This window comes from Scatophagus argus, chromosome 2 (genome assembly GCF_020382885.2).
Source record: "Scatophagus argus isolate fScaArg1 chromosome 2, fScaArg1.pri, whole genome shotgun sequence".
Lineage (NCBI taxonomy): Eukaryota > Metazoa > Chordata > Actinopteri > Scatophagidae > Scatophagus > Scatophagus argus.
This window is the reverse complement of record NC_058494.1, coordinates 13,532,226-13,555,600: the sequence shown is the minus strand read 5'-3', so window position 1 is coordinate 13,555,600 and position 23,375 is coordinate 13,532,226. Positions and strand designations below refer to the sequence as shown.

General features: G+C 40.5%; 1 protein-coding gene across 5 annotated transcripts in view; it reads left to right on the top strand.

Moving 5' to 3' along the window:
- Positions 1 to 23,174, top strand: part of rab11fip4b (RAB11 family interacting protein 4 (class II) b) — a 54,622-nt gene extending 31,448 nt beyond the window's left edge. For 2 of the 5 annotated variants that reach the window (XM_046411010.1, XM_046411043.1), the window contains 15 exons: positions 4,037 to 4,287; positions 4,714 to 4,899; positions 7,153 to 7,287; positions 9,183 to 9,218; positions 10,181 to 10,280; positions 10,397 to 10,500; positions 10,732 to 10,872; positions 11,254 to 11,335; positions 12,017 to 12,154; positions 12,325 to 12,483; positions 15,039 to 15,182; positions 15,723 to 19,145; positions 20,839 to 21,313; positions 21,842 to 21,951; positions 22,187 to 23,174. In XM_046411010.1, the coding sequence (XP_046266966.1) occupies positions 4,037 to 4,287; positions 4,714 to 4,899; positions 7,153 to 7,287; positions 9,183 to 9,218; positions 10,181 to 10,280; positions 10,397 to 10,500; positions 10,732 to 10,872; positions 11,254 to 11,335; positions 12,017 to 12,154; positions 12,325 to 12,483; positions 15,039 to 15,182; positions 15,723 to 15,839 (1,593 nt within the window). In that variant the 3' untranslated portion in view covers positions 15,840 to 19,145; positions 20,839 to 21,313; positions 21,842 to 21,951; positions 22,187 to 23,174. Of the gene's footprint in view, positions 1 to 4,036; positions 4,288 to 4,713; positions 4,900 to 7,152; positions 7,288 to 9,182; positions 9,219 to 10,180; positions 10,281 to 10,396; positions 10,501 to 10,731; positions 10,873 to 11,253; positions 11,336 to 12,016; positions 12,155 to 12,324; positions 12,484 to 15,038; positions 15,183 to 15,722; positions 19,152 to 20,838; positions 21,314 to 21,841; positions 21,952 to 22,186 lie in introns of all 5 variants that reach the window. The other 3 variants (XM_046411028.1, XM_046411019.1, XM_046411036.1) reach the window with 3 other exon arrangements.
- Positions 23,175 to 23,375: the final 201 nt, after the last annotated feature.

The window sequence follows — 23,375 nt, the reverse complement described above, 5'->3', positions numbered from 1 at the left end:
AAAAAAATCTGTACAACATGCACGCATGCTGTGCAGAGCTGTGATGTAAAGCTACATTTTATTTTTTTTTTAAAAAACCTTTCCTGTCCCTCTCTAGTGAATGTCTTCACATCTCAGAGACAGCCCATAGGTATGAATGCTGATCAGGACGCAGTATAAATTCTCAGTTAATTTCAGTTAATGCAGCTCTGTTAGAGCCATTTATGCTTTTTGATCATCTTCATATTTGGTATAGATTTTCAGCATAAGAAATCATAATCATTAAATAATATTCACTATCGTAATTTTGTGTTTGTTAAACTATTCAGCTGTGAGCACAAATGCTATTGATCTGTACGAATACCATCTTGTAAAACAACACTGTTATATAAAATAGATACTCTGGTGTACAGTGCCCTACAGACCAAAAGGCTTCGGAAACTTTTATGACCTGATGATAAATCCTCGCTAACAGAGCTGTTTTGGCCCAAGCAAACATTTAAGGGTGATAAAAGTCCTCCTTTAGCAGCAGGATGATGTGAAGACACACCAGGCCTCAGGCAGACCTGCTGCAGTTAAAAGCACAAGCAGAGTTTGGTGTGATCGGTTCAAAGCTGCTCGCAGGTTGGATGCTTTTTGGCTCTGGGGGATAGAAGCAACTGAAAAACTGTGCTGGCTCATGTTTTGGCAGTTACAGCCCCCAGGCTGTTGTACAGAGAGAGAGAGAGAGAGAGAGAGAGAGAGAGAGAGAGAGAGAGGTGTACTGTAAACACACACACACACACACATGCACACACACTTTTTTACTATTCTCATCAGTGGCTCAAAGTACTCCTGTTTTCAGAGACACACACACACACTGTAGGATATTACTGTTCATTATTGTTTTGCCTGAAAGAACAGCTGTCATAAAAGCTTTAATTGGCTGCCTACATAATGACACACGTGCTTCTGTTGTCCTGAAACTGTTTTTTTTTTTATTGACTGCCTATCATTGCTGTTTTTGAACACTTGAATCACTGATGCCTCAATATAGGGAAATAAATCTTTTATATAATTTAATAACTTGTTAAATACAAATTATACAGACTAAAGTATCCAGACACACCTCTTTACGGGGCTGTTTTTCAGGGATCTGGCTGGGCCCCTTACTTTCAGTGGGAAGGGAAATCTTAATGCTTCAGCAAACCTACAAAACACTTTAAGCACACACCTTTTCTATTCCAGCATGACTGTGCCCCAATGCACAAAGCAACGTCCATAAAGACATGGTGATGAGTTTCGTGTGGAAGAACTTGACTGCTCCACACGGAGTCCTGACATCAACCCCATCGAACACTTTTGGGATGAACTGGAACAGACACTGTGAGCCAGACCTTTTAGTCCAACGTCAGTATCTGACCTCACAAATGCTCTACTGAATGAATGGGCAAAGATTCTCACAGAAACACTCCAATTCTCCAAAATCTTGTGGAAAACCTTCGCAGAAGAGCAGAAGGTGTAAGAGCGGCAAAGCTGTGTATTTAGAATGCAATGGCATTTAAGTCCCTGTTGGTGTAATATTCGGGTGTCCCAATATTTCTGTCTGTAGATTATATAGTGTATTAGTGGAGCACAATCATGGTTTATAATTTCATTATATTAGTCTTCATCGACTACAAGATGTGTTAATCTACTAATGAAGTCATTGTTTCCAGCTGATGTGATCTAATGTTGTCACATTAGTGAGACCGTGTATTGCGTGGGCAGAATTTCTCACCTTTACAGCCCACACTGAGGGGCTCTGTTCTGTATTTTGAGTAGTTCTATTATAATTTGTTTATGTTATGTGAGTGTAACAGGTGTCACACTTTCCTAGCGTGTGAGCTGGTCCAGTTTTTATTTTTTTGTTGCAGTACAGCGGAGGTGGGGTTGGGGGCAGGGGGCTGCCCATTTCTTTTTGTGCTGCAGGGAAATAAGGAGACTGGTCCGAGGAATGTTAAAGAGACCTTTATCCTTCATTTTATTCTCTGTGACTCAGCTCCAGACCCCATGTTGGCTTTTTGTAATAACACAGAGCCTCAGTTTATGAGTTGAACTGATAGGCTAACTTTTTAATTTAGTTGTACATAGGCATAAATCTGTGTGTATGTGTGCGTGTGTGTGTGTTGCTGGGTATGGGATAGGGATGCAAATACATATAAATACATTATTCGGATATGAGCACACAATCCCCTCTCCTGTGTACATTGTTCAGACTATTTGAATACATAACTTACAGACCGTCTCAAAGTACATGAAGAACAGCCAAGAGAGCCTTTTGGAATTTTCTTAATTGCTTTCTCATTTTTTTAATTTCATAGACACTTTAAACAAACTCTGTTGTTATTATTATGGTCCTGCGTGCACAATCTTTTCTCAGTTGAACAACAAGTAAGTTATTTCTTTATTTGCTTTCTCATTTTTTGTGAGACACTGAAGACCAGCTCTGCATTCCACTCTTCATTATAGAAACTACTTTTAGTTTTTTAAGAAAAATCATGCAGTCTGCTACGCAGTTTTGATTTGTATTTTTGCACTGTTAAAACTTCATGCTCTACATCCGTATTCATTCCCATCCTACACAGGCCATTATAGACTCATTTATTTTCTTTTTGAAAGTAATGTTCCAAATCAAATCATGCTTGTTTAATAATTTTTCGTGGTTAAAATGGTTAAAAATACTATAGGTACTGTATATTCAATCCATAGCATGGGCTTGAAAATGTGCTGGTCAGCTTTTGTGCATTAGAGAGAGAGAGAGAGAGAAATACAGAGAGAGAGACAAAGAGAGAGAGAGAGAGAGAGAGAAATACAGAGAGAGAGACACAGAGAGAGAGAGAGAGAGAGCAGTTTAAGTCTTAGTTTCTGAAATCTTTTATCAGTCTGAGATGTCTGTCTGTCCTCAAGCTGCTTTGTTATCTCACTGCCTCTCCTACATTTTTCTTCACAGCTCTCACACTCTCATCTAATCTCAGCTTCTTTTTCTTCTTCTCACTTGATAGCTGCTTTCTTCTCTTCTGTACTTATTCTTCCACCCCACCTCCATCCATACCAACATCCATGCCTTTTTTTCCTCCCTTGTGTTGCTCGGTGCCCTGCACATTACTCATCCCACCTTCACCTGCCCTCCTCCTTCATGCTGCCGAAGGTCTCAGCTGTTCAGTCATGCTGAGATAAGTCCTTCTTCTCTGTTGCGTTAGACCAGAGTTGAGCCATTGAAGAGTGAAACTAGATGGAGGGGGACCTGTGACCTTTGACCTGTTGCCCTTTCAACCCCCTACCCTCATTCCCACAGTGAAGGAATTCACCAAATGGGAAATCCACCCTAAAACAGAAGCAGCAAGTGTTACTCACAGCACTTTGAGCAATCATGCTTTGTGAGAAGCTCTCATAAAACCAAAACAAGGAAATTTTGATGAATTCCACAGGACTTCTTGTGTCTGAAAATCTGACTTTGAAACATATTGTGATGCATTTTGGGGGGATCTAAATGTTTCTCCAAACATAAAGCACGGTAAAATGCATTCTCTCTGTGTACAAGCTAATGGCATAGCCATAGTTTGTGGTTGTTTTCCATACTTTTTCATATGACATGTCAGTGGTTTAATACAAATAACAGTATTGATTAATAATATTATTAACTTAGCTATTCTGTTAGGCTAAATCCTAAATAGTTTCTGAACTGCATGTCTTCACTCAGCACTTCTTTATATTTTGTTGAATCTGCACCATAACAAATAATGCATAAATTAGTTTTCTGCAGTTCCTGTCTATGCTATAAGCAGGTAGGATTTGAAGTTTTGGAGCTTCTTTTTAAATGAATTGGATTTATGGAAGTTTGATTGTAATAAAATAATTCTATTAGACATAAAGAGTGCGTTTACAAGTTTTCCAATGGGATTTTAGCAGTGTCACTGTGATCACAATAACAGCCACGACTGAGCTCAGAGACATAAAACTTATAACTAAACTAAACTCATCAGTTAACTCTTTCTGCTTCCTCTCCATCTTTGCTTTCCTTCCCATCATTCTCCAGGGTGGTGAGGGGCAGCCGGTTTGTCCGGTCATCATGTGCACGCGGGCCTGTCCTGACCCCATCCCTGAGTGCCAGCCGTTCCCGGGAGAGGTGGAGGAGCCAGAGGAGGAGGTGGCAGACGACGGCAGGGAGAGGGAATCCGACAGAGACAGTGCTGTGGAAAGCACCCAAGGCTCAGACACCTGCGACAGCCTGAGCAGACCAGGAGACAAAGAAGACGCACTGGGGGATCTCTTTTTCCCTGGGGAGAAGTAAGCACTGTTCCATCTCTTTTCAAAACTTCTACTGTCCTGTCTGTCTCATTACTTCGACCCACATTCAGTGATGCTCCTTGTTCCCGTGCTGCCTAAAGACCTGCACTCACGTGTACAAATGTCTCCTCATTGTTTTTTTCTCAATCAGACTCTATGAAATTTGAAAACATTATTTCCAAATGAAAGCCAAAGTCCTGAAGCAACTGTCAACTGTCCTCTGTTCCTCTCTGCACTGCTATTTCTGTTTAATTTGTCAGTTTACAAGTGATACATGGTTCAAAATGTATTTTCTAATCTAAAATATAGATATATATGAAACTAATGATTTATGGAGTGCCTTTGTTGAAATGAAAACAATGACTGCAGAGTGTATGTGTGTGTGTGTGAGCATAACGCTAACCCCTCCCTCTTTTTTTTCCTCAGGTGTGGGCACACCAGCATCTCAGTGACCTCTGACCTATCGACACGTTCTTCGGCTTCTCTGAACGAGGAGCAGTTTGAAGACTACGGAGAAGGAGAAGAGCCAGACTACACTCCCAGCAGCCCCTGCCTGGACGACGAGACTCGTACCAACGGGTACTCAGACCTCGGTTCATCCGTTCCCTCGAGGTATGAGAGAGAGCTGGCTGAGAAACATTGTTCTACATGTTAAAACGCTCAGTGGGGAACTAGCAAGGTCTGGAATGAAAATACAGTTTTGATATCAGCAGTGAATCTCAACTTCGCACTGACAAATGAACTGAAAAAATTTCAAGTCTTACCAAACTGTTGTTGCCTCATTTAGTGAGTGATCCATAATGTGTAAGATATAAGATTTTTAGCAAAATCATCCTTTTAAGAAGCCTCCCAAAATATCGCCTTGGGAACAAGAGCAAAAGTGTTATTTCACTTAGTAAATTATATATATATGAATGGGTATAGCTATTGTTTAGACCATCTTCTACTTCATAAATTGAGGATTACATGCAAGTGATTTCCAATGTCAAAAGCTTGCACAACCTGTGATAATTTTATAGATCTGTTCTTGCAGAGGTTCCCAACCTGTTTTTTTGTGGACTAGTCCACATGGTGGACTAGGGTGCCATGACCACAATAAAAGTCAAACATTTGGATATTATAACATGCATTTGAGGTCTCTCCACTACCTCCTCTAAAGAAACTTTATAAAGAAAACTTTAGAGGAAGTAGCTGACAAATGAATTACCTTTTGTACTGATGTTCTAATTCAGTTCAAAATCAGGGTGTTAATGTTTTGGGTGTGAGAGGGAGTGACTCAGTACAGACAAACTTCAAGGTTGTCACTCGACAACAATAAGCTTAATTACATGGTATAAATGTGTCAGTGCTGGTTCAGATGTACAGCAGTGTGAAAATACAAGTCAAAGCTATCCGTGAAAAAAGCTGCATAAGTAAATGTGCATGTGTATAAACAACAAAATGCTGTATTAAAGTATAATATTAAAATATTAAAGTGAAAGTACAAGTTTGGCCCCTCTGATATATTATTACCCATGACTGAGGGCTCAGGGATGATTAATGGAAAGAACAGAAAAAAAGTTCTGATACAAAAATCTGTTTTCAGTGTTTGGACTTTTTCACCCATCTTTGATTTCAGGTGAAATCCTTAGCACCTCACAGTATCAAATTTCCCTCTGAAATGTTGTGGAGAGAAAGTGTAAAGTATCATAAAATGGAAATATTCAAGCAAAGTAGAAGTGCCTCAAAACTGCACTTAAGAGCAGTACTTAGCTAAGTGTATACAGTTACTCTGAGCCACTGGAATTTGGAAACTACGATTTATTACTTTCTTGATGAATTTTAGCATTTCCTGCTGGCCCTGTAGCACACATTTGCTGTCTAGCATAGTTCTGCAGACCAGGGGTTGGGAGCCACTGTATGGTGTAGTACTGTAAGTCAGAATCTTTGCTGTTTCTCAGATATTAAGTGATGATGATGAGGACAATGACCAGCCTCTGTAGCTTCAACTCTATTAAATATTATGGATTTGAGGTTCCACTCTACAAGCTCCAGAGTCACTACCTGACTCAAATTATTGAGATTCTTGACTGTAGAAGTGTAGCTTAGGACTTTTTGCCCTTAAGGCCACATTAATATTCATCAAAGGCTTGTTTAATGGGATTAAGTCTCCCAGCTGATAGACTAGCAGTACTGCTCCATGCTCCTTCCACGCATACCAAGCAGACAAAACTCACCAAATGGAGTTGGCATGGAGATTTAAATTCAAAATGAGGCCCAGATTTACAAGAAGTCTTAGACAACTCTGCATGGGAAAGAAGTTTGAAAGACTACAGTACAAAGTAGGTTAAAGGAGGTCTCACCATTGTGGATGTAGGGCCACTTAAACCAAACATTATGAGTTTCTGAGGATGAGATTTTAAATCTCAGCAGTGAAATGTGTTGACTTATATATAACAGCGAGGACACTCAGGGAGTGTTTATGTTCAAGTAAAACCCTGAAAGTGATAATGCACTCTGGTCTTTTTTCATTTTAAAGGTTTGTAAATTATATTTATGGATTCAAGTACTCATTTCCACTGAATTGAATTCTTGTGTAGCAATGGATTTGTCCCAAAAAAAACAGATCATCTGATAGATGGTGTTCTTTCTTCTTAATCTTTGACATATCTTTCACTCTCTTCTTATGTCTCACATTGGTGTTATTGGTGTTGCAGAGTGGATAGCTAGCTGTTAATTTTCTCAGTGTCTTGGCATCAGTGACATGGTTTTACATCAGCCTCTCCTAACATTCAAGGTGTCTCAGATTCTCATTCATTCATATTCATTCATGCACATGTAATCAAAACCCGTTGTGTTTAACTTCTGCTTCGACTTCTTTTGCAGTGCGGGCCAGACTCCTCGTAAGGTGCGTCAGCATTACACTGGTGAACAGATGGATGTGTACTGCTCACAGTGCAGCAAAAAGGTCAATCTGCTAAATGACCTGGAGGCTCGCCTCAAAAGCCTGAAGGCTAACAGGTAGGACGCACACAACACAGTATCACACAACATCTACGCTCTTCACATGCCAGTTTCTGAGTCCAAATTCAGTAGGGAGTAACTTTGTGAGTTAAGACATTTTTACACACTTCTTAGCCCTTTTTGTGTCCTCGAACTTTTCCTGCTGACCACCATACACTTAGTCTAGTAAGAGAGTTAAATCAATTAAAACTTAATAGCATTACAACTCCACGCAGGGAAGAAGTAGCAGCCACATACAACTGATTCCACAAACAAAATCTTCTCATGGAAAACAAATTGGATGACCCTTTTCTGTGGAAAGAAAAGCAGTAATTATTCTGGCAGATAATTCGTAGACACACCAATGGTATAAAAAGACAATATCTTACATATCACACTGTTGTACCATGTGGTCAACTGTTAAATGTATTGTACAGGATGCACAAAGATCTGAAGTGTACTGGTCCACTCACATTGGACCAGTGAGGTTGATTTAGGGATCGCTCTTTTCTTTGTTGGCTGTTGATTTTTAGTGTAATGTAAGAAGAAGAGGTGTTTAAAGTGTCCCTTCTCCTGGTTCATGCACCAATATGCACACACCCACACAGACACACTAATTGATTGTTATATAATGCTGTCACTCCTGTGCTTACCTCATCAACCATTGTAATAGGGAGCCTATTATTAGAAACATAATCCGTGTTGACCATTAATAGCTTTACTGTCCACCTGCGCACACACGCAGACACATAACAGTTATTTGAGAGGACGAAATGCTGTCGAACGATGTTTTTGAACATTATGTGACGTATGGAGTCACTTTCGTTCCTCTTTGTGTGGACTCTCGGCTGACTCAGCAGGTTTTCTCCCTGGAGAGAAATGACCCAACATGGTTCTTCTAATTAGACCCATGCTTTCCCCTCATGAATAATGAAGTAGAGATGGGCAGAAAGAAGGATGGAGTTGCAAAGTGGAAAGAACAAGAGTAAGACAGTGAGTGAAATGTAATCGATTAGAGAAATGACTCTGAATGGATTTTGATGGTAGGATTAATATTAAGGGTCTCATTGACAAGTATAGAAATACTGGCAATGTATTCATGTGATTTATTCTTTGTCTCATAGTGTATATCTCACTGTACATTAACTTTTGAGAATCTGCATGTTTAACTTGGGGCAGACGCTGCAAAGCTGTCTATGTATTTAGAGATGGCATTAAAGTCCCTGTTGGTGAAATGGTCAGCTTGCATTTGTCTGTATAGTGTGTGACACTCTTGAGCTTCTTCACGGTTTGTGTGACTGTTGAAGCGGAGTGAGTGAACTTGAGGAAATGTTGTTTGATCTTTTACTTTACTTTTATATGACATGATCTACCAACATAATCCTTGGTGACTAATTTCACATTTGGATGATAACACGCTCAAAGCTGTTTCACATGGATGCAACAGTGATCATTTTTGTGTTTGCACAGAGTCGATCGTTTTCATGAATGCTTCACTGTGCTGCTGTCTGATACTGTACATTCTGCTGTACTGTATAAACTTAGCTGTCATTTGTTTCACCCCGCAGTTTAAGTTTGCTCGTTTTTTTTAAACCAACGCGAAACCCAGAACAGACAGACACATCAGACTGAAAGAGTCTTTGTGCTTTTGTCCCCTGAGACAGTTGCTGAGCTGACAGAAACCCTCGCTCACTGAACCAGGAGTGAAATTGTATTATCACTGACATGTCCTTCAGTGTTTCTTTCTCTCTCTCTCTCCCTCTTTCCTACATGTCTGCCACACTGAATAATCAAAATCTGAATTGCCATCAGCAGTTAGTTTCAGTACATTGTTGGGCTCTGAGTCTAGACATATCCATGGCAATTCACTAAAGTAAATGTCTGTCATTTTGTTTTTTGTTTCCTCTTTGTAGCCCCAGCAGGAAAATCTCCAGCACTGCTTTTGGAAGGTAAGCTGCTCACCTGTATGAGTGTGTCTAGTCTATAGGGAAGGTCGTTCACTTGTCCTCTGTGTGTTGTTTATGCATTATACAGCCTGGGCTGCATGTGTGTGTTTTATTTGTTGACATAAGGACACACATAGGAAGATTAGTTACTGCTTCCTTGCTAGTCAGCTGTACGACCTTTGTGCTCTAACTACTGGTTAATTACAAACCAACGTCTGGATGGAATTAATCTCACCTGAAACCACGCTTGACGTAAAATCTTTAGTTTTTGAGTTGAGAAGAAGAGCTTTGGACATCAGCTTCTACAGCCTTGTATTGCTCTTCATGGCTTGTTAGTCTGCACTTTGTTAAATGTCTTGTGTCCAAGCTTTTGTCTTTTTTTCCACCCATAGTAACTGAGTTGTAGTGACAGAGTGAAAATGGCCTGTCAGGCCTGATCTATGTATTCAATATAAGGTTTGGCTCTCTCCCCCTGTTCCCTCTACTGTCCTCTCTGTCTGCTCTGATTACTTCTTCCACTTTACTGCTTTCTTTATCTGTTCTTCTGATCTTTCTTCTTTCAGTTTCCTCTTTTTTCAAATCTCCTCTCCTTGCCTCTTGTCTTTTCTCCCCTCTTCTTACCTCCTCTTCTTTATCTGTTTTCCTCTGTGCTTCTTTCTTTGTGTGTGTGTGTGTGTGTGTGTGTGTGTGTGTACTAATTTTAATTTTGTTTACACCAGCTCCTCTGCTTGGCACTGTTCTTATAGTTCTGTATCACCTACATCACTGCAGGATATATCACACTTCCTTTTGCTCTCTCTCTCTCTCTCTCTCACATGCTCTCACACACAAACACACACATGCACGCACACACACACACACACACACACACACACACACACATACACTGAGAGCCAGCTGGCCTCACCTGGATCTATTCCCGGCAGATTCTTTAACTTTGTGTTTCTCTGTGTGTGTTTGAGCAGGCAGCTGCTTCACAACAGCAACTTGAGCAGCAGCAACGGCAGCACAGAAGACCTTTTCAGAGACAGCATCGACTCCTGTGACATCGACATCAATGAGAAGGTACGAATGTGTCTCTGTGTCCATATGTTGATCTGCGACCCTAACTGTGCCTGTCAAAATAAATTCTGTGTATGGTGTAAATTCAGGTTCTTGTAAATCGTCTCTGTTTCTGTCAGGTGGGTTTTCTGGAGAAGAAAGTGGCAGAACTGGAGAATGAGATTCTGATCAACGGTGATCTCAAGTCTAAGCTAAAGCAGGAGAACACACAGCTAGTCCACAGGTAGAGTGGGTAAATTTTACAACAAATAAATGACCAGACCGTTACCATATTTCAGAGATCATTCTCTGCAGTTTGTCATTGTTGAAAGATCAACAGTTTTTTCCCCCAAAAGACTAATCTCAGACAGAGCACAACAGAGTTTAGCAGTAATTTGTGTTGCAGCTGAGTAACCCTCAGCTCAGTTTTGATACCCCACTGAATGAACTGTGTGTGATGTGCTCATCATATCAGGGTTCACGAACTGGAGGAGCAACTGAAAGACCAGGAGACGCGAGCGGAACAAAATCTGCAGGAGGGGCTAAGACGACACCGAGAGGCCTACAGCAAGATGGAGAGAGACAAGAGCACGCAGATAGAGCTGCTGACAAACCGGTGAGAAACACAAAAACTAACACACGGTCTACTCCTTTTTTATGTGTGTGTGCAGTTGCTTGAGTTCAAGTTGAAGTGTGTAATTTGGTCTGAGATTTAGTTTAGATTAGGGCTTTTGAGTGTAAAGAACAGGACTAGACTGCATGGCTGTTACATTTCCTGGATATGGACATTGACGTGCCCGTCTGTGAAGAGGAAATGCAGAATGTGAAATTGTATGCTAAACAGAGCTCAGAGATGCCTCCTGAGGTTAGTCAGCTGTCTTCGGAGCTACAGCGTACACTGTCTATGTTTGCTTGAACTGGTGCCTTGGCTGACTCTCTCAGCCAAACTCAGCGTATATATAAAAGTAAACTGATATACAGGATTTTGTGTTTTCAGAGTTAAGCAGCTGGAGGAGGAAAACGGTGACTTTGCTGATCACATGTGCCGGCTCAAATCACAGACAGAGAAACTGGATGAGGTAAGGCATATTTGCTTTTTATCTTTCTTTATATATTTGCTTTATTTCATCTTGTTTGTCTTTTCTTCATACTGTCCTTATTTTTAGATTTAAAGGGCAATTCTATCGATTTTGCACATCATTTGTGTTCAGGTCTTGAGGAGTACTCCATATGAAAAAGGTTCTACACAGCCTTTTTGTTTTGTAAAGGAGCAGTGAAATGCTGTGGTCTCAAGGGATGTCGCTTGAGTCAGAAGAGACTACAGTTTTGAAAATGAAAACAATATATCTCCACTGGGAGTCAGACAGCCTTACAGTTAAATTAGTGGAGTAATCTTTCATTCATCCAGCTCTTATCTGGATCTACTGTGTGTTTCAGTGCCTAACATCCAGCATCTTCCACATCCACACTTTTCAACAGTGCTACTGCTCCTTTCAAAAATCAATCAGTCACTTTCAATATTAAATAAAATTGAGTAAATTCATTCAGAAATGTTTGATACAGAAAACTGCCTTTTAATTAGCTTATATACAGAATTGTGAATGTATGAGAATGTGAGATTTCAAATGATGAATAAGTGCGTACTTTTAAGTGTGAATGTCTGTCTCCTACCTGAATGTACTGTATGTGTGCCTGTGTGTTTTCACATGACTGAATTCATTTCAAGCTGTAACTCTGTGTGTATGCCTATCTGTCCTCAGGAGAAACAAAGGATGACAGACAAGCTGGAGGACACCAGTCTGCGCCTCAAGGATGAGATGGACCTCTACAGAAAAATGATGGACAAATTGCGGCAGAACAGACACCAGTTCCAGAAAGAAAAGGAAGAGATGCAGGAGGTATGAAGAGCTGTTTTATGTAACCAGACACATGCACAGAGCGGATTGTTTGCTCTGCTGCTCACCGTGTTTGCTCTCTTACTCGCTCTCCTCTCTCTCCTACATCTACAAAATAGTGCATTGGCATTACACAGTATAACGCTGATCATCTGTCCTTTCTCTGTGTGTAGCTGATAGAGGATCTGCGCCGAGAGCTGGAGCATTTGCAGCTCTTCAAGCTGGAGGTGGAGAGGCCAGGCCGCAGCCGCAGCTCCTCCTCTGGGCTGGCTGACTTCAGCAGCAGGACCAGGGAGGTGGAGCTGGAGCACGAAGTCAAGAGGCTCAAGCAGGTACTGATCAAAGGTTCTGTCCAAGTGTCTTGGTTGTGCACAGCTCAGTAAGTACTGCAACTACTGTGTGTGCTTTAAGTTGCAGTGATCATCACAAAATGTTCTCGCATTGATTTAAATGAGTGGGAAGCAATATGGCTTCCATTGTACAGCTTTCTAAAATCTGCTGGTGTTATCAGAACTACTAGTCTGCAGGGAGGGTGTCACACATAAGGGTTGAAAACTTCATCAACAATATCTAAGCATAAGACTTTATCAAGACTTTACCTATCATCGTGGTTGATTTTTTGAAAGCAGCAGCACCAATTGTTTTTATTTATTGCAAACATTGAACAAATTACTTGTTTTCCTGAGCTTGATTTCCAAATTTTGTCTCAATCTGACTGTTTTGGGGTTGATTTTATTTATCATACACTGGCAGAGACATTAAGATTGTCTCAGCCATTCCCTTCAGGAATTTGCAGCTTTGCAATCACCGTAATAAATGCAAATTTAGCTAATCCCTCCATTATTTCCAGTAACACTTTTTTTTATATTACAACAAGTACTAAAGCTCCTTGGAGCACATCCCTGCAAAATGATTCAGATGGGTTCAGATGATACACTATGTAAATTTATAGTCCTAAATTTATATTTATCCCTGCAGAACTCAGCACACTTAACCTTACTCTTATAAGAAGCATAACAGCTTCCATTTAATAGTTTATGTACTGTCAGTGGAACATTCAGTGTGCTGATTTCATAAATCAACCCACACTTTTATTATTTTTTTGGCTGCAGATTCTAGGTTGACCCAAAATAAACATCCATCCATCCTCTACACCACTTATGCGTCAGGGTCGCGGGGGAGCTGGAGCCTATCCCAGCTGACTATCCCAGGCGGGGTACACCCTGGACTGGTCGCCAGTCAATCGCAGGGCCGACACATAAAGACAGACAACCACACACTCACGCCTAAGGGCACTGTAGAGTAGCTTATTAACCTAATTTGCATGTTTTTGGGATTATGAGAGGAAGCCGGAGTACCCGGAGAAAACCCACGCAGGCACAGGGAGAACATGCAAACTCCACACAGAAGGGCCCAGACTGGGATTCGAAGGCGACAGCACTAACCACTGCACTACCACAGCCACCCACAAAATAAACAATGAAACACATTAGCAGTGGGGTTAGGGGGAGCAGTCAATCGTATTGGCTCCTCTCGCTCCTTTGGAAACTGCTTTAAAAGCAGTAAACTGTCCTTGACATGTTGTACTGATAGTTTGGTAATGGATTGAAGAGTCCAGCTGAGCTTAACATGTGTTTCAGTAGTTTCAGTGTGCCTCTTGACCTCTTGGCATCTCTTGGCATCTGCCTCCCACAGTTAGAAACTCAAATGGCAAGTTATTGTTTCCATTCCTGCAAAGTGGATAGACCGGATGCAGAGTAAACATTAGAGATAAGGAAGTGGATGAAAGTGTTTTTAAGATTGTGTCCTCTGATATGAGAGTCCATGTTGACGCTCTTTGAAGCTGTAAAAACGTCTGTGTCTGACTTGTTATTTTGTGACATGTGATTATATACAGTAGACACAATGATTGCCAGTTTCTACAAAAGTTATTAAAACCATCAAGCCTTGAAGCAACTCTGTAAGTCCCTGCAAAGCCAGTCAGAATTGCTGATTTGCACTCTGTGTGTGTGTGTTATCAGGGGCTAGGATGATAAGATCCTTGTCCTCCTGTAGCCTCAGACCAAACTTGTCACACTGAAGCAAGCAACAACGGAAATGAGAATAATTGTCTTACAGCAGTCTCTCTCAGAATATCAACTTCCTGTCTCGAGCCACCTCGTGCAGTTTTAGATTCACGACAGTTCAGTTCGATTGTCTGTGGTTGAACAAATTGTGTAGCTGTGTGTATGCAGCAGTTCTAATTTGAGAAAGGCTGCCCTATGACATCCATTAGGATAATCTCACTATCTTATGCTTGCCTGTGCACCTCTGTAAATGTCTGTGTATGTGTGTGTGTGTGTGTCCAGCGATTTGTATCCCAGGACTTTCTTCCCCCTGAATTCCAGCACCTGGTGTTATCTGGGGCTCGGCTCCGTCCTGGTCTGATGGTAAAATTGCTTCTGTGACCTTTGACCTCCCGATTAACCACTAATTGTAATGGAGTAGAGTGAACTTGCCCAAACTGAATTGGGGTCAGTGCTGCAATTCCCTCACTAATGGTTCAGGATAGAACAAGGGAAACGCAAGCTCACCTCTTGTCAGCACTCGAAGGCAACTTAATCATGGAGCTTTCATAACACACCAGACAAAGCAGGGGAGCAGTTTGTTCTGTAACACGTGTAACCCATGTGATGTCCTGTAGGTGCTGCCACAATAGATGCTGTGTTTTGCTGCTGGGTGAGGTACCAAATGCAGTGTTGTTGTCATATGGATTGAGTGAGGCTTGATTAGTGGCCATTTTTTAGAAAGCATCATCGCTCCTGATACACTTGTGTGGTCCAGATACTGATCTCGTTCTCATCCTGCGCATCTCTCTTCTACCTCTCACCCTGATTCCGTATTTTAGGAGAACCAGAAGCTGAGGGAGCAGAACGACGAACTTAACGGTCAGATCCTCAGCCTCAGTCTGTATGAAGCCAAGACCCTGTTTGCCACACAGACCAAGGCCCAGTCGATAGCTGCTGAGATAGATAATGCCTCCAGAGACCAGGTGAAATCACTTGCATTGGACAGAGGGCATGTTACAACAGAGCAGTGTTCCACGTATTTCAGTATTGTAGATTTCAATCTAATATGCATAAAATGGAGGTCGTCACCATGACTATCGCACACATAGAGCATCATCAAATACTACCAAATAAGCTGCCTAGCTGAAAAATTGAATAACTTGACACACTACGGAATTTGTATCTATAGTCTGGCAGCATTAGATCTGAAACCATTAGTAGATTAGTTAAGTGTTAGGAGAATAACTGCCACTTATTTTGATTTGATCTTTTTCTAAGCAAAATTGCCAAACATTCTCTGGCTCCACCTGCTAATGAAAATAAGCAGTTTTTTAGTTATATATGTGTGACAGTTCATGTACCTGATTGTTGCAGATGAGCCCATAAAAAGATTGAAAGTAGCCAATAGTCCAGGACATTTTAGTTTTAGCTTTAACAAGATACTCTAGCTTTAACTGTAAAGTAGTTAACCTTGTTTGATAAACTTAAATAGAAAGGTGCTTGACATACCTCTCTCTTCCCAGTTAATGGAAGCCCTGAAGGAGCAGGAAGAAATCAACTTACGTCTGCGACAGTATATGGACAAAATCATCCTGTCCATTCTGGACCACAACCCCTCTATCCTGGAGATCAAGAACTAGCAGCAATTCAACTGGAATGAGAATCATTCTTGGTCTCAGGAGAATGAGGATCATTCCAGTTGTTTGATCAGAACCTGCAGCTGGGTCCAGGAATGTACAGGAAAGCCGAGAAAACCAGAACCAGGCTCAGAAACTGGAACATATAACTAGGCACATGTTGCCCCCTGCTGTTTGTTTCGGGGGAGAAGAAAACCGCTTCTGCACTGAACTAAAGGGAGTTTTCTCACCCAGTGAATGCTCTCTAACTGTACATCAGACTACCATGACTATTAAACTTGATTTGCTCCTTTTTTAATTCGCTGTCGACGCTGTGAACTGTAGCTATTGTCACAACTTTGAACAGATGATTTCTTCATGTCAATATCCTGCGCTCAACACATGTTGAGGATTGACAATGTCGCTCGATGCGGTACACTGGACATATGTTTAGGAACTGGAACAATGGAAAAAAAAAACACAACGTGGGTTCTACTGTATCCTCATGTAATATTAGCTGTATTATCCACAGATGATGTAGAAATTATCAGTCGTGAGACCGATGAACAAGTCGGCAAGCAGAGGCATGAAGGCAGACCGTTTGCGTGTTGCCTGATCTGTAAACTGTCCACTGTTTTTTCAGCTGTCATGATGGTGTACTCCGATGAATGCATGTTGATGGCGTGCTTTGGACAGGCACTTTTCAAGAGAAGTGAGAGAAAAGTGGCAAGTGGTGAGAGAAAGAAGACAATGAGAACCCCTAAAACTACATGGGAAGCATAAGATTTTAGGTCACAAGAAAAGAGTAAAGCATCTCTTCCCTAAAGAGGTGGGAAGTTGGATGATAGACTGCGTTTGCTAACAAAGGAGGGTTTCAGTGAAGTCGTTGATGGCTAATTGAAGGTGAACATTTATGTTTTTGTTTGTTCTTGAGAACATGTCTTCCAGTAACCTTGTAACCACACTTGCAGTGTCAATCAGTCCAATGGTGAATATATTTCACTGAGAAGTGTCCCTTAGTTGGTTCAGGTGAGTAATCAAGTTTCATCTTAAGGAGCAGAAGCTGCAACCAAGGAGTGTCTTTAACCTGTAACTTCTGTGGCTTCTGTCTGCTAGCAATGCATGAGCTTGGGAAAAAGTGCATTGTTGCCAACAATAGACCCAGCAACGTTGCACAGAAATGTAGGATTATGAATGTACAGAATGTGTGGTGGATTTACATCGGAGTGACTGGTGGCCATTGTAACATGGTTTACTGAATCATCTCTATGCTCAGTGAAATCATCTCAGATAATGTGTGTGAGCATGAACAGGAAACTCACCTTTTGGGTCCAAAAAATACTGGATTAACAATCTCATGAAAGCCCACAGATTGCAGATTGATTTTAAAGGCTGGACAGCTCTCTGAAACTCTCTAATACTGTAAATATCATGAATGTATAACTGGATATTTCACTTTCTGAAAAAGCTTTTCGACTTTGAGTCGCTGTAATTGGTTAAGATAGGTTGTAATACACATGTACAGTATTCAGTACTGTAGTGAGGAGGACATTGTTCAGAGAAGGGAAACAATTACAATCTGCTGTATTATTTAATTCTCCTAAACTTGAGTTTTGCTTCCTTGCACAAGAAAAAAGATGTTTTTGTTTCCTTTTGCATGGTTCACATTTTCTTCTGTCTGTGCCTTTTGAGGACGTTTTTCAAGATGATGTTGCTATAGATTGACAGTTTTTTGACGCTACATTCTATGTCTGCATCTGACATATTTTCTTGATTTGTAAATGTTGTAATTATACAGTGATAATTTGTATTCATGTGCCACTCACCACTCTTTTTCAGATTGATACTATGAAAACTATTTTATACAGTTTTACCAAGAAAGAACTTGTGATTGCTTAGGCTATTAGAAAAGTGATATAGCACAATGCTTTGTATGGTACGCTGGCCAGAGTAGCATTTTGAGAATATTTTGTCAAAGTAATAATTTCTTTTTAATGCAGTGGGGGATGTTTTAATGCATTTCTCAATTGTTATTATTTTTTTGTTGTTAGTCACGGTGAGTCCATAGCTTTAAAGTTTGCTTTAAACTGGCTTTTTATATAGTTGCAAACTGTCTTCCTAACTTAAAACTAAGTGGTGAGCATTATGAGCAATATTAACTTATTTACCAATACCTGCTGATTGGTGTCTTGGTTTGCTTCACAAGTCTTTTCAGCCTATAGCTGCTTGTGCCATTCTGAAAATGATTAAACGGTGCATTAAGCTGTAAAATCTGTCACAAACTCATTTCTTGTAGTTTGTCATTTTTAACTTATTAGGGCCATCCAATGAGATGTAGTCACTATAAATAGCAATAAAAAATGGCTTTGGCAGTGATGCTGTCTCTTGAAATTTTTAGCATTTTAAACTACATCTGCTTCTCCTCATTTCCATTTATAAACTATAATTTCTAAAATGTGAAGCCACTTATTCTATGCCTACAGGGTATGCTGCTGATGTCTTAGCTGCGATTGTGTTGTACTGTGCTGTAATAAAATTAGATAAAAAAATAAAAATAAAATCAATAATAAAATCAACCCCTTGTGCAGAGGGGGCAATGTCATACTGAAACAGCAAAGGGCCATTCACAAAGTGTTGTCTGAAGTATTACTGTATGGGCCTAAACCAAGAACCCCACAGTACACAGAGAGTATGTCATTTAATTTCTTCCTTCATTTAACCTTTGTTTTCTTACTTTCAGTCCAATGCAGTACAGGGGTGTGTTATGTCAACTAGCTGTGTTCAGTGTAAAATTCACGTTTTATATTCAGTGTTAATTGTTCATTGATGCCGTGACTGTCTCTTTAAAGTCTGTAGCTACAACACAGGGGACGTGGACATGTAATCATCTTAGATCCATGGCGACTTATGCGTGTGACTCAGACTGTATTTATATTCATGCGGTATATAGCTATGATTTGGTCGACTTGGGTTGTCCATAAGGGCTGATGGCCAGCAGAGAAGTGATTTATGCCGCAGGATTTATTTCAGAAGTTGCTTTTCGCCGTTAGGGGTCGCTGTTGGATCATTAACGCCCCTGCTGAATCTAATTATTCTGAGGGCGGCGTTAACGTTTAGTGTTTGACAGTGTCATCAGACTGTTTCAATGAAATGTTGATATAACGTCAATAAAACTGCATATAAAAACCTATTTGCAAAGATATGACACTGTTTTCGTGTGCTGCCTCCTATTGGCATATCGTTTGCTTCCCATTCATACCTCCCCATTCCCACCATCTGTGTAGGCCGGTCTGTGGGTGGTCCATAGGACGGCTTCTGGCTGCGGCACAAGTAAGAGTGAGCTAAATTATGTTAGAGTTCAGTTATGAGATTTATATTCCATTCAGTTAAATGTTTTATCTGGGGTTTCCTCTTTCTATGTGCTGTATGTGGTTAACTGGATTGTAGCTTTTCCTCGTGGTGACTAAGCACAGAAAGTGTCAACAGCCCGTGCAGCGGTAACTAGCTGTCAATCACAACGCTAGATCACTGGGGGATGCTAGCCAGCAGCTACAGGTAGCTAAGTTTGCTTTTAGCGGTGAAGTGGCACCGAGTCAAAGTAACTCTTTCATCTGGCCTGGGAAGAGTACTTAAACGTACAGATGGGTGACAAGAGGAAAAACTTGAATAAATGAGCGAGTACAGAAATATGACGTGTGCAACAGCTTTCAGACAGGTGCGATGCATGGCGCAATTAAACAATTAGCCGAGCTAACATTCAGTCATACTGGATGGCGTGTATAATAATGCAGAATCTGAATTTGGATCAAGATGGAAAGACGAAAGGATCTAAGAGTGCTTTCACATCTGTAATTCGGTGAGTTTGGTCAAGACCAAAACATATGCATTTTAGCTTGTTCAAGCAGACTTTTTACAAACGAACCAAGAGGCGTTAACATAATAATGATAATTGGACACTTTTGGACGGTCATCCTGCATCACCAGGACCCACGTGGAGAAACTAAATTGTCTAATTGTGTATGTTCATGCAGCCTCAACTCACAAAGAGATTCCAGTTAAGTAACTGGTAATCGGTCTATCCCGAGTAGAGACAGGACAAGAAGTAGGCATCTTAAACATTCACTCAGACTCAGGGCTGATTAATGTTACTGTGGGGTCGCTGTCACACTTTTTAATAAACGGACAAAATACACGCAGCAGGATACCAGCACAGCACTTCTGGATGGTTTTGGCATCGATACCCATGATGCTTAGGCACTGTTGCTAGGGAGAAGGAGACGAGCAGAGGTGTGACTCAGACTGCTGTGTAATTGCTTAATACATCTAACACGGATTCAGATTCCAATTGACTTAAATTGTTGCATGTATTAATCGGTTTCTTCAGAGCTTAATCTTTAACCTCCCGGGGAGGTTTAATAGACTTTCCTCCTTTTAACTTAAATCAACGGGTCACTTATTCGCTATTGCTCATTTTAGGTTCATGTCCATGCAAGTCTTTGGAGTACTTCAAGTGCAAATAATCAAAAAATATATTTATGTCTATGCAGATAACTCCTGACAGCAGTTTTGCAAGTGCATAGAAAACATTTGGGTGTATGGTTTAGAAAATTATAATCTAAAGTACCTGTAAAGAAATATTGTATTTTACACTTGTTCATTTAGCAACAGATTTAAGTATATTTCATGGTGTAGGTTACATGGTACATACATTACTGGTTTTATTATTTTTTAAGTATTAAAGTTCCCTCAGGGGATCACCAGAGTCATAGGATTCATCCTTCAGACCATGAAGGTAAAAAAAAATTGGCAGAACATACAGTAGCTACCACATACAATGTTTTTTATGAATATCTACAGTAACTGATATGTACATTTTCTTTGTATCTTCATTTAATCTGTTTGTGACCAGTGAGATGTCATGATCGACCATAGATTGGTAGATCAGTTAGATCTTTGATTTCATTCAGATTTTGTTTTCTTCCATCCTTTAACTCATATCAAACCTTCCACCCATATATTACAGGTGACGTGATGCCTCAGAATGGTATGAACTATGAGGGTAGGAGAGGAGCGTGTGGCAGCACCTATAAAGCCACCGGCCAGCCCCTAGGCCCACGTTTGGTTAATGAAGGTGCTGTTCACAAGGGCTGCCCAGCTCCCACTAGAACCAGTGAGAGCACACAAGCTGCCACATTGAATGGTACTGAACCACAACGCAGGGTTAATGGTTATGTTAACCGTCCGAACAAGGGCAAGAGTAGGAAAGCAATGCCACCAAGGACACTTTGGACCCAAGGAAGCACTTTTTCAGCTGTCGCTGATGCCTCAGCATCTGGCAGGGTCAGCAGTGCATCCAATCCAGGTGGTATCTCAGTGAATGGGACCACAAGTTTAGACGCTATTGCTTTGCCCTGTAATTCTAACCAAATGACTTCAGAGCCCAGCTTGTCTGCCGCAAGGAAACACAGAAGAAGGGAGAAATATGGACATAAGAAGAGGTGCGCTACCTACCATACAGCTGCTTTGATTAAGTCATTCTCTCAAAAATGTATGTTAATGCATAGTTATATCTGTCAGTTGAATCTTCCCGGTTTGGGCCTGCCCAGTAGAGTGCACTTTCAACGGACAGGAAAATAATGGATGCTACTGATAACCCTCTGTAAAACAGCAGACTGATGTTAATATGGTTTGGTTATTGTTTGGATTAAATAAACAAGATATGAGGTGTTGATGTGTGAGCTTTAGAAGTGCTGATGTCCTATTTAGAGAGAGGCAAGCTAGCTGTTGTTCTTATTTTCAGTGTTTCTGCAAAACTAATCTAACCTTGTGGCTGTAGCTTTATATATATTAAAGAAATAATAGAAGCGTTGTCAATATTTTCATCAAACTCACAAAGCAATGAAATGGTAATAATCGCACCCACTACTTCCTAACAAAAAAAATAAATTATTATCAAAAATAATGCATGTAAACATTTGCTTAATGTCCCTTGGTGTCTTTGCAAACAACCTATCAATCTTTCATAGACCTTCACCGATGCCACCACGAAAGGAGGAGAACTGGGAAAACGAGATCCAAGAGGTCACACTGACGCAGACTGACTGGGAAAACCTGTGTTTTGGGGTCAGGCCCTATGGTAAAAACAAAACATTTAAATATTGCGATATCTCTCTACACAGCAGTGTATCAGTCCTATATTCTGATAATTTTTTTCTTTTTTTTTGCATTAATTTCACTGGTAATGTTCCCACTGGAGTGAAATGAAACATCATGTAAGCTACTTCTATACTGGCTGAGTTTTGGTTTCAAAGCTGTTTTTTAGGATTTAGGACAAGAACATGTGTCTGACTACTGGTCTGTGCCTCCTCCAGGTCCAGAGGATGTGCTTCATTTTGCTTTCAGGGATTTGACGCTGAAGCAAACCGGCAGCTTCGACCAGCGGGTGTCAACCAATTACAGCCCAGCCGTACACCATCCACGCCCTGTCCGCTCGCCCTGCTTCTACATTCCCACTGAGCCAGACCAGTTTGCGGATGCTGACGAGTAAGCCAGACGTATGCTCTTATGTTAGAGGACTGTTCAAGTCAATGTTCACATTCCAAAATTAACTGTTGAGTCCTTCTGTGCAGTTAGCCCTTATTGGCATTATGAAGATTTTCTGGTTGTGTGACTCATTTGAGGTTTGCTCAAATTATTTGTTTAGTCCGTATCTCTTCCTCATCTAAAACATTGGTGGAAGAAATTCAGTTAGTCTATTTAAGTGTCAATGCAAAACTTCTAAACAAAATAAGTTCATGCTATCATAGGTCAAATATTGTAGGGAGGAGTCTAGGTTGCAGTAAGCTTTTTTTTACTGTAGCTTTTATTTTATAATTTTTATTCAGATTTTATATTCGTTTTATATTGCAACATTATAATTTGTTATTTTTCCATGATCTTAAAGAATGATTTTAGCTAACTCCCATACATTACTGTTGGACTGCTTCAGTGACTGTTGTTACTGAAAATGCTTTCAAGTCATGCATTTGCTGTTCTTCCATTGCGTATCTTCGTAATTCTTTTTTTATAGTTATTCGGTAGCTGAAATAATATGTGTTTGTTTGTTTTTTTTAATCAAAGTTTATCTTCAGTGGGCAAACTGTTGTCACCATAAGTTGCTCTTTTGAACTTTACAATCAATTTCATTGTTTATAAATTGCACATGTTCGCAACAAGTACATGAGGAAACTATTTTAATTTTGGCCAGCCAGCCTAACTGAGAAATTATGGTTTGATTATGTGACAACAACAAATTGTTGTTTGCCTGTTCAGACATTCATTTTCATTTTCACAACCACAATAAATCAAATTATCTTCTAACTTGTGGTAAAACCTTGCATGTTCATCTCAGTGCTCCAGTCAAAATGAGCTTCACCCGTGTAGCGCTGCTGTCCAGGACGAGTAGGTCCACCGCTGTCTGGATCTCTCAGTCCTGTTTTACTGCATGATCCAACAGATTTACTCACGTTTCCGGGTTTATAGCCATGTTTTCATTTTAGGGAGTTTCTTAGAAGTGATGAC